Source organism: Anomaloglossus baeobatrachus, chromosome 5 (assembly GCF_048569485.1).
Source record: "Anomaloglossus baeobatrachus isolate aAnoBae1 chromosome 5, aAnoBae1.hap1, whole genome shotgun sequence".
Classification (NCBI taxonomy): domain Eukaryota; kingdom Metazoa; phylum Chordata; class Amphibia; order Anura; family Aromobatidae; genus Anomaloglossus; species Anomaloglossus baeobatrachus.
Genome location: NC_134357.1, coordinates 161,976,427 through 161,990,631, shown reverse-complemented (window position 1 = coordinate 161,990,631; position 14,205 = coordinate 161,976,427). Strand labels below are relative to the sequence as shown.

The window sequence follows — 14,205 nt, the reverse complement described above, 5'->3', positions numbered from 1 at the left end:
TGTGAAGGTACCCTGAGCCCAACTTTAAAGCAATTAAGCAATTAAGCATTGTGGATGATTAACCTGGTGGTAAATCACGTTGGGCTCAGTGAGTAAGAGATATCTTGTCATGTATGATTTCCCTGGTCTTGGCTGATAGCATACTAGGAAGAAAAGGGTTTAACGGTCTGCACTGCCGGTGGAGGACAGATGAAGCAGAATGAGTGATCCAAGTGGATTATTAAGATTGACGCGTTTCAAATTAACTTCTACTTCAGTACAAAAACTGCTACAAAAAGATTTATAGTAGTTTCTGTCCTGAAGAAGTTATTACTTTGAAACGCATAGACCATACTTGGATTATCTTTCCTCCGCCCGCAGTGTCGATTGTTAACCCCTTTTTTTTCCTGTTAAACTGTCTCTCATCATCACAGGGCCACAGCCACTGCGCATTTTGTGGTTGTGGGCACACAACCCCAACCGAGTGTTTCTTTTCCTACATCAATAACATCACCCAGCTAAGACCCTCTTGCGCTTGTCGTTTTTTTAAGTTCAAGTCTTGATCATGGCTGATGAATGAGGTATTTTGTTATAGTACCAGTTGAAACACAGGTCCCAGCAGCTGTAGTCTTCAGTCTGCTTTACCTACGGACATTTGAATAGGACAGGCTGCAGTTTCAATTTTATCAGCGACGACATTTTTTATCTCCTTTTCGGAGAACCCCTTTAAGTAGTATGTGCACCTTTTAATAAGTAAGGCTGCTTTCACACATCAGTTTTTTGCCATCAGGCACAATCCGGCAAAAACCTGAAAAACGGATCCGGCGTCTGTTGCCGCCTGATCCGTTTTTTCCCCCCATAGACTTCTATTGGTGCCGGATGGTTTTGCATTCCATCTGGCTTTTGCCAAATCTGGCAAAATTTGCTTGTCCGGCGGCCGGATGGAACGCTGAGGGGAACGTTTTGTCTCCAGCGAAAAACCGTATCGCGCCGGATCCGGTGCCGTACAGTGTTTTTGTTGTTGTTTTTTTTTTTTTTTTTTTTTTAAAATGGAAGCTGGATCTGGCGTAATGTGGCAAAAAACTGATACGGCCGCTTGATCCGTTTTTTTAACAGAGCATGCTCAGTATCACAACGGATCCATCATAAAAATGAAGGAACTGATGAAAGAAACTTATGCAACTGATTAATTTTTTCGCCGGATCCGTCGCATCAGTTTTTCGCCAGATTGTGCCTGATGCTAAAAAACTGATGTGTGAAAGCAGTCTTTCTCACATCTTACTCTTGCACGCTCATTACGAATGGGATACAAAAGACCAGTCATAATGAATCCGATCCTATAATTCCATGTGCTGTCCATTTAAAAAAAAAAAAAAAAAAAAACCTGCCTCATTGAAAGTTGAGACCGGTAGCATGGTCACACTGGTGATTAAATTTGTGCCCCCTTCCAATGCTGTAGGCAGTTTTCCTGTTGTAGCAGCGCAGAGGCGCTAAAGCTGGCTGCATACAGTTTTCCGGCCAGCTTCAGAGTAGCTTCCAAAACTTCGGTAAATTCAAAGAAATGGCCTAACAAAATTATGTCTGCACAATGGATCTAGAGATGTCAACTTGAAATAGATTTTATTTTTTATTTTTTTTTTCTGCAATATTTAGTAACTTTAAAAGATTCAAACTAAAGGTTCTAATCATTCTCTTATTAAGCTTTTCTTGGAGCGAGAGAAAGCTGCTCTGTTAGCAGAAAGTCAAACAGATGAGCTCATCAAAGAAGTCCCTACAGCGCAGCATGACAAGAGTGGCGAGTGGCAGGAGACCGGAGGAGAGATCCAGTGGGTCTCTGCAGAAAAGAGCCCAAATGCAGAAGAACCTCCAAAGAAGGAAGAAGAGGAAGAAGAACTTGACCTTAATAAAGGTAACCACTTCTACTGATATGGAGCCTGTAGTTGTGTAGTACACAGCACACAGTTGGGCTTTACTGTATATGAGCAGGTTTTATGTTATTACAAAGCAATAATAGTTTGTATGGGATCAGTTGCTATTGCATTTCGGAAGCATTTAAAATGGTATTCCAGTCTATTCATGACCTAATCACTGGATAAGTGAAACCTGTTAGATCGGTTTGGATCCCACCACTGGTCTCCCCCATTATCCTCTCCCCTCCATACCATAGCCAGGAAGACTTGTTTGGGGCAGGTGGTTGCGCATGCCCTATGATGCTCTGTTGAAGTATCAGAAACCTGCAAGGAGCATGTATAATGGAAGACTGAACATCCAAATAAATAGAAAAGCTTTATTGTATGCACTATGAAAAGGCTGCACAGTACAGATTCAATGAATTAAAAAAGGAATAAAGATGTTTTACATAAATAATACACATCATAAATAACAAATAAAAAGGAGAACTCACACTCTACCTTGCTGGAGTCTGTGTAGATGTACCGCATCTTTATGGAACTAAAGACACTTCTGAAGTGTTATACCATGCCTGATGAAGAGACCTGAGTAGTCTCGAAAGCTTGCAATTATTACCATCTTTTCAGTTAGCCATTAAAAGGTATCAACCACTGAGGACTCTCAGTTCTTTTAAACAATTTTTTTTGTGTAGATGGGGACATCTGTGCCCGTTACTGAATCAGACTCTGGGCCCATTCATCTGGTCCTTCAAGTGCCACTGTCTTCAGGTATTTCTTTTGCCCATTTATTAACAAATTTGTCCAAATACTAATTATAGAGCATCACTCCAAATCAACAACTTTCAACACTATCTCATGATTTTAATCATAAGATACCCAGAGTATAAGATGCAGATAGAAAATTCAGTAAACTTTTCTTAGGATAAAACCCAAAACTTTATTGAATCATTAATTACAAATATGCTAAAAATAAACAGAGGAGCACCCCACAGAGGGACGCATAATATGCCGCTTATCAAAAAAGCACAAGGTATATTGTCAGATTATGCTCCTATAAATACAATCACAAAGTGCAATATGCATATAAATCTATTCTGATAAATATATAGTCACTAAATGACACTGACTATTTATAATATGAAAGTTTTTTGAGGAAATTTGCAACAATGATATAAGTATCAAAATATTTAGTAATTATCCAATCACCATTGCAGATCTCCTGATTCTGACACTATAGACTTCACTAAATACATCAATTCCAAAATCAGACCATCAACCAAATATAAATCAGTGTTATTTCTCAGATTATAGTCTGTCACTAAAATATTGATGTGAGATGGTTCAGATAACCGGTAAGCTGGCGAAAATAACGCACCTAGTTTGCAAGTTCTAAATAGACACTGGCACTGAATACGGCTGTTTATCCAGATATTTATCAAAAACGGGGATGCATGGATCAAAAAATGCTCGTCAATAAGATGCAAAAAAATCTCCTTAGGCTAGTTTCACACTTGCGTTGAATGGCATCCGTTGCATTGTGTTGTGTGACGGATGCAACGGATGTGTTGCATATAGTGGCACAATGGATGCTGCAAAACAACGCAATTAGTTTTGTTTTTTGTTTTTTTTGTTTTTTCTTTTTACAGTTTTACCGTCGGCAGACTATTGTGAACGATCAGCTGATCGCTAACAGTAGTCCGCCGCCGGGTGATCAGCCGCTCACTCACAGTAGCCGGCCGCCGGGTGATCAGCCGCTCACTCACAGTAGCCGGCCGCCGGGTGATCAGCCGATCACTCAGAGTAGGTGATCAGCTGATCGTTCGGTCGCCGACAATGTATGCGGGGGGGCGGAGTGCGGTGGGTGGAGCCGAGCAGGGCCATGGCTGAGGACGTCAGTGCCGCGTGGACTGCATCGCTGGGGGACGAGTGAGTGAGTGTGGGTGTGTGTGCGCGCGATTGTGTGTGTATACATACGGAGTGCGGGGAGGGGGCGGAGCCGAGCAGGGAAGTGTCGGGCTCCCGGCACACGTAACCAGGGTTCCTTGGTTACCCGATGTGTACCCTGGTTACGGGTGGAGGGAGCCAGAGAGAGCATGCGCAGTGAAATCCAAAGGATTCCGCTGCTCAAAAAAAGTTACATGCTGCGTTCCTTCCGCCCGACGCAGCGTCAAAATAACGACGCTGCGTCGTCCGGCGCATGCAACGCTGACACTTGCGTTACAGTGCGTCATCCATACAAGTCTATGGAGAATAGCGCAGTGCGTTAACGGACTGCGCTATTCTCCATAGTGACGGACTCCGCTGAACGCAAGTGTGAAACTAGCCTTATGGGCACAGTACTGCCATTAAGTAAATACAACTGGTGCATATCCGATAGGCACTGTGTTTCTTATTAGAACTATTTGTACAAGTGACATATCCAACAATGCACACAGAAAACCACCGGTATAATACCACAAGTGTATAATGTTGGTTTTGTTTAACTAAACTTACCCATATAAGAGACAGGCATATTGTTCCATGCATCATACGGACCTGTTTGAATTGGTCAGATCCCGCTTGTCTATAGTAGCACACAACATCTCTAACCTAAATGACACATCGGTTGATAATTATTCAGTGCCTATGTGTAAGTTGAATGAGCTGATTGCTCTCTGAGCTAAAAGAATTATTGGACACAGCAGTGCTCCGTTTCATGCATACGTCACCTCACTCAACACACAGTTGTAAATGCATAAGCAGCAATAATAGGATTAAATCAGACAAAATCAAACTATTCCTTGGCGTGGGGCAGCCCGTCCCTCCACCTCGATGTACGTTTCGCAAGCGCTTCTTCACACGCCTCCTTTTGAAGAAGCGTTTGCGAAACGTACGTCGAGGTGGAGGGACGGGCTGCCCCACGCCAAGGTATAGTTTGATTTTGTCTGATTTGTACATGTAATTTGTGTACTTGTGCATATGTTTCTGTCTGCATAATATATACAGTATACTATTACTCTAGACGGTTTTGGCAGTCAAGGGAGATATGCAGTAAAATAAGGGTGCATAAACACTTTTTTTTTTTTTTTTTTATCATCAATTTAGAAAATGCAAAGTGAGTGGGGAAACAAGAGAAATCCTCAATATTTAATGTGACTACCCTTAAGTTCAGGTCAGCATCAGTTCTAGGTAGACTTGCACACAGTATTTGAAGGAACTCTGCAGGGAGGTGGTTCCAAACATCTTAGATAATTACCCACAGATCTTTTGTGTATTGTGCACATCTTGCTATCTCTTCCTGTAATTTCAGACAGGCTGGATGATGGTGCAATCTGCAGATGGCTGCTATTATACTATATTTTTCTCTGAAATGCTGCAGTGTTTGAGTCAGTGATACGTGGCTGAGATCATTCAGTCACGGTCTGTTACATGCAGCCATGGATCGGGCAGCATTCATCTTCTGTTACTGCAAAATGTTTCACATTTTTACTCTTCAGTCGAGAACATCTACTCACATTTTTCTGCACGATATTACCTATGCCTTCATACGTAGTTGGTGCTCTTGACCTTGTTTCCATGTGGATGGCATGTCTTTTTGGCCACAATTCTTCCAAGAAGATAATTTAAGAACTCGAACAGTAGATAGGTGTAGCTGCCAGTTCTGATGCCTTTCCTGGACATCTTTACGATTTCAAATGGAAGGAAGTAGAATGTGTCTTTGTGGCTGACCAATGCTTCTTTGTTCCTCAACGTTGCTCATTTCTTGGTGGCCTCAATGCTGAAAAATACAGGCAAATATTTTTCCATCATATAATGCTAACAGGGAGGTTAGTTTAGCTGCAAATATATTCTGTAGCAGTACAAAGACTCCAAACATACAGGCAATGTCATTTAGCAGGACCTGAAGCATAGAGAAGAGCAAGGAACCCTGGAAGTGCTATGACCCCCAAAGGATGTGTATGTGAGTGAAGATTTATCTATCAGTGTCTTTATCACATACACATTCTGTGGGGGCCATGTATATATAATGTTTAACTTTGAAAGTTATCATTCCTGTCAATGTAAGCTCTGTCCTCTTCGGTGGTCCCATTAAGTATGATGTGGGAGTGCGCATGATTGACCACCACTCTACTCTCACAGGCCTCATTACAGCCTCAGTTCATGGGATGTAACTAGCCAGGTCTTTCACTGGGAAGGAACAACCACGGGAAGGGCAGTCTCTATGCCAAACATGGTATCCATCCACAGACAGCTGTTTCAGGGTATTTGCCCCTCATCAGTGTGGAGTAGGAAACTGGCTAGTGGGAGCATTGCCTAGTAGAAGGCTACATAAGCAAGGATGGTTGACCTTAGGGAGATCAACATCCAACATCGCGGAGACACCATCATGTGTTTCTCAATGCAGTGATTCTAGAGCAGTGCCCCCTGGGAAATATTCAAAACAAGAAAACCTGCGGAGACACAATCACATGTTTCTCAACGCTTTTGATCTCCCTAAGATCAACCATCCTTGCTTATGTAGTCTTCTACTAGGCATTGCTCCCACTAGCCAGTTTCCTACTCCACACTGATGAGGGGCAAGTACCCCAAAACAGCTGTCTGTGGATGGATACCATGTTTGGCATAGGTGGTCTCCTTGCCTGGAGACTGCCCTTCCCGTGGTTGTTCCTTCCCGGTTAAAGACCTTGCTAGTTTCCTGCCAGCGTTGAGAAACATGTGATGGTGTCTCTGCAGGCTTTTTCTTTGTCGCTCCATTGGGAGACCCAGACAATTGGGTGTATAGCTTCTGCCTCCGGAGGCCACACAAAGTATTACACTTTAAAAAGTGTAACCCCTCCCCTCTGCTATACACCCTCCCGTGCATCACGGGCTCATCAGTTTTTATGCTTTGTGCGAAGGAGGCACACATGCACGCAAGCTCCACAATTTAGTCAGCAGCAGCTGCTGACTATATCGGATGGAAGAAAACAGGGCCCATAACAGGGCCCCCGGCATGCTCCCTTCTCACCCCACTCTGGTCGGCGGTGCTGTTAAGGTTGAGGTACCCATTGCGGGTACATAGGCAGGAGCCACATGCGGTTTTCCTTCCCCATCCCTTAGGGGCTCTGGGTGAAGTGGGATCCTAACCGGTCACCAGGCACTGGGACCGTGCTCCCTCCGCAGCCCCTGGGGGAATCTGCTGGACAGGAGACCGGGTATCGTCAGGGACAAGGCCCTGCTCCTCTGAGGTACTCTGTGTCCCCTTGGGGACGGCGCATAGAGCGCCTGTGTTATGGACGCTGCAGCAGCTGCTGGGTGTGTTGGTGCGCCGGGGACTACCGCGCTGACCGCGCTTGTTTGCCGGCCGCGCTTATAACTTTACTCCCCGGCTTTTGCGGCCTAGTACCGCATACTCCCGCCCCCGGGCCTGCCAGTCAGGGGGAAGGGCGGGACGGTCGGTCTAACGCCGACAGTGAGAGCTGGAGCACACTTGGCTGTCCTCCGCCCCCCTCACTAAGCACTCTACGGCACAGATCCCCGCACAGGTACTCGGTGTCCCCTTGGGGACGGTGCATGGAGCACCTTGGCCTCAGATTTGGCAGTGACTGCGGGGTTGGTACGGGACTACCGCGCCGACCGCACCTGCCTGCCGGCCGCGGTGTTTAACTTTAGCCCCCGGCTTTTGCGGCCTAGTGCCTTAAACTCCCGCCCCCGGACCTGCCAGTCAGGGGGAAGGGCGGGACGGTCGGGCTGACGCTGACAGTGAGGGCCGGAGCACACTTGGCTGTCCTCCGCCCCCCTCACTAAGCACTCTACGGCACAGATCCCCGCACAGGTACTCAGTGTCCCCTTGGGGACGGTGCATGGAGCACCTTGGCCTCAGACTTGGCAGCGCCTGCGGGGTTAGTACAGACTACCGCGCTAACCGCGCTTGCTTGCCGGCCGTGGTTTTTAACTCTAGCCCCCGGCTTTTGCGGCCTAGCGCCTTAAACTCCCGCCCCCGGCCCTGCCAGTCAGGGGGAAGGGCGGGACGGTCAGTCTGAGGCCGACAGTGAGGGCTGGAGCACACTCGGCTGTCCTCCGCCCCCCTCACGTTTCACTCGGGGCACCAGATTCCCGCACTTTTGGGGTTACGCCCACGGCTCCCCCCTCCACTGTAAACGCCGACAGCCATGTTTTTAAGCAGCAACTGCTTGAGCGGTCGGTACGCCAGGGGGCTTCTTCTCGGTGCTGGGCCCCCTAGAGTGCTGAACTGTATATATAGATATATAATGTTTGTATGCATTTTCACAGTTCGGCTGTACATATGTATCACTCAGTGATCACTGTGAGCATTGCTCGGGCCATGTGGCACTCGCTCAGCCGGAGCCGGTGGCACTCGCTCAGCCGGAGCCGGGGGCACTGGTTGAGCTCCGCCGGCGTCCCCTGTCCAGGCGGCAGGGACAGAGTTGCAGCTTTTGCTGAGAAACTCTGAGTCATTTTCACTATCCATGGCTCAGGCTATGGACAAATGGTCTGCTAAGATACTAGGAGCTTGCAGTCCAGACCGGCCCCTTTACACAGGCCCCGGGCACTGCGGGATCGCCCCCAGGCCTCTCGCGGTCTGCGACGAAGCGTGCTCCTGGGGTGGCCTCTAGTTATTACGTGGTGGACTCCGGCACGAACCGCAGTCCCAGACCGGCTAAGCGGCCTTGCTTAGAATCTTCCCCGACGTCATCAAGGGTCTCAGCTTGAGGACTCTATAGAGGATGAGGCGGAGGTCGCAACCCAGGACTCTGTCCGGACGTGGCTCTCAAAGCTTCAGAGATGCTGTCCAGAAGCACAGGGCTTTCCCGGACAAGCGTTTTTACTAAACGCCTTATAACACACGTTGTCCCTTCCCCTCTGACGTTGTTAAGGGTTGGGCTCAGTGTCCCAAGGTGCCCCTCCAGGTCTCTTGACTGGCGGCTAGATCAGTAGTAGCAGTGGCTGACGGTTCAACGCTCAAGAATGCCACGGACAGGCAGAGCTCCTAATGAGATCCATCTGTGAAGCCATAGGCGTGTCCGTTGCCCCAGCCTTTGCAGCAGTGTGGGCACTCCAGGCTATCTCAGCTGCTCGGTCTGAGATTAATGCGGTCATACTCTGCTCCGCAATTGGCGTCTTTGACGTCTCAGGCGTCGGTATTTTCATCCTCCGCCGTGCATGCTGTCCTGGACTCGGCTAGCCGTCCAGCGGTAGCATCCGCCACTCCGGTGGCAGTCCGCAGGGCCATGTGGCTACGCGAATGGAACGCAGATTCTGCTTCCAAGAAGCTCTTGTCCGGTTTGCTTTTTTCTGGCGACCGATTGTTTGGCGAACAATTGGATGAAACGATTGAGCAGTCCAAGGGAAAGGACTCGTGCTTACCCAGCCCAAACCAGAGACCTCAGCACCCTCAGCTAGGTCCCAATCCTCATCGTCCAACGGGCCACAGAAGAGCCAGAGAACCTCTTCTTCTGCATGGCGGTCCAGGTCAGGGGAGCGGTCCCCACATGTCCAAGACCGATGGATGAGACATTCTGTCTTACGGTTACAGGATAGAGCTCAGTTCTCGTCCTCCGACTCGTTTCTTCAGAGCATCTCCGCCCCCCGAGCGAGCCGATGCACGTTTTCAGGCGGTGAACACTCTGACGGCAGGAGGAGTTGCGATCCCCGTTCCCCTTCAAGAACGTAGTCGCGGTTTTTACTCCAGCTTGTTCGTGGTACCAAGATAGGACGGATCACTCCGCCCCGTTCTGGACTTCACACTGCTCAAGAGACAGAGAATCTGACGGTTCCGGATGGAATCTCTCCGCTTTGTCATCGCCTCGATGGCCCAAGGAGACTTCCTAGCATCAATCGACATCAGGGATGCTTATCTCCATGTGCCGATTGCACCAGAGCATCAACGCTTCCTGCGTTTCGCCATCAGGTCGAGTCTTCACCAAAGTCATGGCAACAGTGGTGCCGGTCCTACACTCTCATGCCTCGGGATGGAGTTTCATACTCTCTCAGCGATAGTGAAGCTTCCGTTGCATAAACAGCGCTCACTACAGACAGGGGTGCACTCTCTCCTTCGGACCCAGTCACACCCCTTAAGGCGCCTCATACACTTCCTAAGGAAGATGGTGGCAGCAATGGAGGCAGTTCCCTTGCGCAGATTCGTCTGCGTCCGCTTCTATCGGACACCGCAAATGGGACAGGAGGTCGACGTCCCTAAACAAGAACGCCTCTATTTCCCTTGCAAATCTTTCCGGCCCCAGCCGGGGCTGTGGTCACGACGGACGCGAGTCTGTCAGGGTGGGGAGCGGTCTTCCTCCGCCACAGGACTCAGGGAACCTGGACTCCGACACCACCTCCGCAGTTCACATCCCGGGCGTAGAAAACTGAGAAGCAGATTTCTCAGTCGCCAGGGCATGGAAGCAGGGGAATGGTCTCTTCACCCGGACGGGTTTCTAGAGATCGGACGTCGATCTAATGGCGTCTCGGCACAACAACAAAGTCCAGGCATTCATGGCTCGGTCCAAGGATCACAGAGCTCTGGCGGCAGACACGTTAGTTCAGGACTGGTCGCAGTTTCGACTTGTGTATTTCCTCCTCTGGCTCTACTGCCCAGAGGGTTACGTAAGATCAGGTCAGACTGCCGCCGCACCATCCTCGTCGCTCCAGACTAGCCGAGGAGATCGTGGTACCCGGAGCTGTGGCACCTCACGGTGGGTCAACCGTGGGCACTCCCAGACCGACCAGACTTGCTGTCTCAAGGGCCTTTTTTTCCATCTGAATACTGCGGCCCTCATCCTGATGGTGTGGCCATTGAGCCCTGGCCCCTAGCGTCATCAGGGTTATCTCAAGATGTCATCGCCACCATGAGACAGCCAAGGAAACCAACGTCCGCCGAGATTTAGCCCAGGACTTGGAGGATCTTCTTATCCGGTGCTCTGATCAGGGTTTTACTCCCTGGCCGTTTGCCTTGTCCACTTTTCCTTCTTTCTTTCAGGAATGGACAAGGGCTTGTCTCGGCTCTCTCAAGGGACAAGTATCGGCGCTTTCCGTGTTTTTTCAAAAGCGTCTAGCCAGGCTTCCGTAGGTCCGCACGTTCCTGCAGGGGGGTTGACCACATAGTCCCATATTACGAGCGTCCGTTCGCACCCATGGATCTTAACAGGGTGCTGACGACTCGTCAGAAGCCATCTTTCGAGCCGATGCGGGAGGTCTCTCTACCTCACCCTTCGCAGAAGGTGGCCTTCCTAGTGGCAGTCACATCACTCAGGAGAATGTCTGAGCTAGCAGCACTATCATGCAGAGCCTCCTTCCTGGTGTTTCACCAGGATAAGGGGTTCTGCGTCCGGTCCCGGACTTTCTCCCTAAGGTATCCCCGTTTCATCTCAAGCAGGATATCTTCTTACCCTTGGGCCCTCATCCAGTTCACCAATGTGAAAAGGATTTGTATTTATTAGATCTGGTGAGAGCACTCCGGGGCTACATTTCTCGCACGGCGCCCCGGCGCCGGTCGGATGCGCTCTTTGTCCTTGTCGCGGGCCAGAGTAAGGGTTTTCAGGTTTTCAAGTCAACCTTGGCTCGGTAGATCAAGGAACCGATTCTTGAAGCCTACCGTTCTTGTGGGCTTCCAATTCCTGCAGGGCTGTAAGCCCATTCTACCAGGGCCGTAGATACTTCCTGGGCATTGCGACACCAGGCTACGGCTCAGCAGGTGTGTCAGGCGGCTACCTGGTCGAGTCTGCACACTTTCACGAAAAACTATCAGGTACATGCCTCTGCTTCGGCAGATGCCAGCCTAGGTAGGCGACTCCTTCAGGCGGCAGTTGCCCACCTATAAGAGGGGGCCGTTTTCGGCTCTTTTTATCGAGGTATTCTTTTACCCACCCAGGGATTGCTTTTGGACATCCCAATTGTCTGGGTCTCCCAATGGAGCGACAAAGAAGAAGGGAATTTTGTTTACTTACCGTAAATTCCTTTTCTTCTAGCTCCTATTGGGAGACCCAGCACCCGCCCCTGTTCCCTTCGGGCTGTCGTTCTTTGTGTACACATGTTGTTCATGTTGAATTGTTCTTTTGGTTCATGGTTTCAGTTCTCCGAACATCCTTCGGATTGAATTTACCTTAGACCAATTTATAAGTTTTGTGTGGCCTCCGGAGGCAGAAGCTATACACCCAATTGTCTGGGTCTCCCAATAGGAGCTAGAAGAAAAGGAATTTACGGTAAGTAAACAAAATTCCCTTCTTTGTTTTGAATATTTCCCAGGGGGCATTGCTCTAGAATCACTGCGTTGAGAAATACGTGATGGTGTCTCCGCGGTGTGGATGTTGTTCTCCCTAAGGTCAACCATCCTTGTTTATCAGTTCATGGGATCACTGGTGGTCTCAGCTGTCTGACTCCTCAGCAGTTGGGAAGTTATTCCCTTATCCCATAGGTGATAACATCCAAACTTGAGAACATTACTTTCATAGTTTATAGCTTTTAAACCACCACTTGTTATATTTAAAGGACTTTGTAGGAGCTGATTGTATTAAACTGTATCCTTATGTGTTGTCATTGATTAGTCGTTGTATCTAACGATGACACCTTTTCCTTGTAGCCCTCCAGCATGCCGGCAAGCACATGGAAGATTGCATCGTTGCCTCCTACACGGCTTTGCTTTTGGGCTGCCTCTGTCAGGAAAGTCCGGTCAGTGTATAATTCTACTTCTAATATTTTCTTGTACATAATGGTATATCCTGGTGTTCTCCAGGAATATTTATTCATTTTGCTACTTTTTTGTGCGCTCAATAAGTTGAAGATGAAAATCCCCCAGGGGGGAGCAGAGGTCTTGTGTAGGTCTTATACTTCATCCCTACCAATACATTAACTTGAATAAATTAGAAAAAAAAAATCCCTTGCTTCACAAATAGTGCTTAGTATTCGGCTCAGAACTTGTGCAGTTCTGTAAAATAATTCGTGTCTTTCAGATCAACGTGACTACTGTACGGAGCCATTTACCTGATGGAGACTTCTCGATAATGACTGAAATGCTGAAGAAGTTTCTCAGTTTCATGAATCTTACTGTAAGTAACACATTTAACAGATCATCCGGATAAATTGGGAATTGCCTGCTTCCAGTTTAGAAGTAGAATAATTGTATCTGCGTTTCATTCTAGTATTTATTCATTCACTCTTGTCGTCAACATTAGTGACAACCCACCCTCTACTGTTACATGTTTTTAAAGGTATATTGTGTCCTATCAGACCGACTCTCCCATCTGTTAGATATGAACTGCAGTAGCTTGATGTGAGCAGTAAATGGAGCTGAGCAGCATAGCTCCGTACAGTGTGTAATAGCTGCCGCCAGCTACTGCCGATCAGATCCTAGATAGAAATCTGAGGCCCTTTATAAAATGGGGGCTGATCTGCAGTACCCGACACATTGTGCAGAGCTGTGTGGTTCCGCTCCATGAAATGTTTATATTGGATCCCGTTCAGAGATAAGAACATCGGATTGGTAAGGGTGTCAGGTTTCGTTGCCACATTTGCAGGTAGTTCAATGCCACATGACGGGGCAGCCCCTTTAAAATTCCCATTCATTTAATTTTGTATTTTCTTAGGAGTGAATTTTTAAAGACAAAATCTTAATCTCCTAAACCTTTCTAAATATGCTCTCTAATGTAATATATTTGTATTAATACACTTCAGTCACCATCCTCACCTGTTTACCCCTTCATTCCGGTTCTCTTCTGAGGCATGTGATTAGAAATCTGACTGGGGTTTTTGTGTGGCCCAGAAGTGGCTTTCACAATGTAAATCTATGGAGTATCTTTCCGAGGCTCTCAGACTTCATTGCTAGAAGTAATTCTGCTCCACACATGTCCTTCTGTTGGACGGCGGAGGAGAGAAGTGATCCAATGCATTATAGTGATGTCTGGAAAAGTTTTAGGGGATAACATTTGGGTCATTCCGAGTCAAGTGGACCAGTGGTCCCCACTCGACTTTCTCCGATTTTGCTGAAAATTTATAAGGATGTACATGTATGTTTGAAAAGAGGTTCTGTAAATTTTTAGGGCCAGATCTCAAATATATTGGGCACTGTTGACCTTTCACTGGAGGCCCCCCCCCAAGCCTGCAGCTTCAGCTAAGAGGATTTTGCAAACTTTGGCACATAGCCATTAGAGTTCTATACTGGCTATGATGCTGAAATTTGGCATACTAGCTCAACTTTTGCTGCTAAACGCGATAAAATTATTACCGGCTATGACAAAACAATATTTCGGCCGCAATTTTGTGTCAAAGTAGCTTGCAAAACGCCTCGCATAAAATTTATGCCAAACTTTGCCCATATATAACTCAAGACCAAAAACCAATAGGA

The 14,205-nt window shown here is 47.7% G+C and overlaps 1 protein-coding gene across 4 annotated transcripts in view; it reads left to right on the top strand.

Annotated features, from left to right (window-relative positions):
* The window catches only part of WAPL (WAPL cohesin release factor), a 199,202-nt gene that overhangs the window by 174,082 nt on the left and 10,915 nt on the right, over nucleotides 1-14,205 (top strand). For all 4 annotated transcript variants that reach the window (XM_075348989.1, XM_075348988.1, XM_075348987.1 and 1 more), the window contains 3 exons: nucleotides 1,681-1,888; nucleotides 12,445-12,533; nucleotides 12,815-12,910. In XM_075348989.1, the coding sequence (XP_075205104.1) occupies nucleotides 1,681-1,888; nucleotides 12,445-12,533; nucleotides 12,815-12,910 (393 nt within the window). The remainder of the gene's footprint in view (nucleotides 1-1,680; nucleotides 1,889-12,444; nucleotides 12,534-12,814; nucleotides 12,911-14,205) is intronic.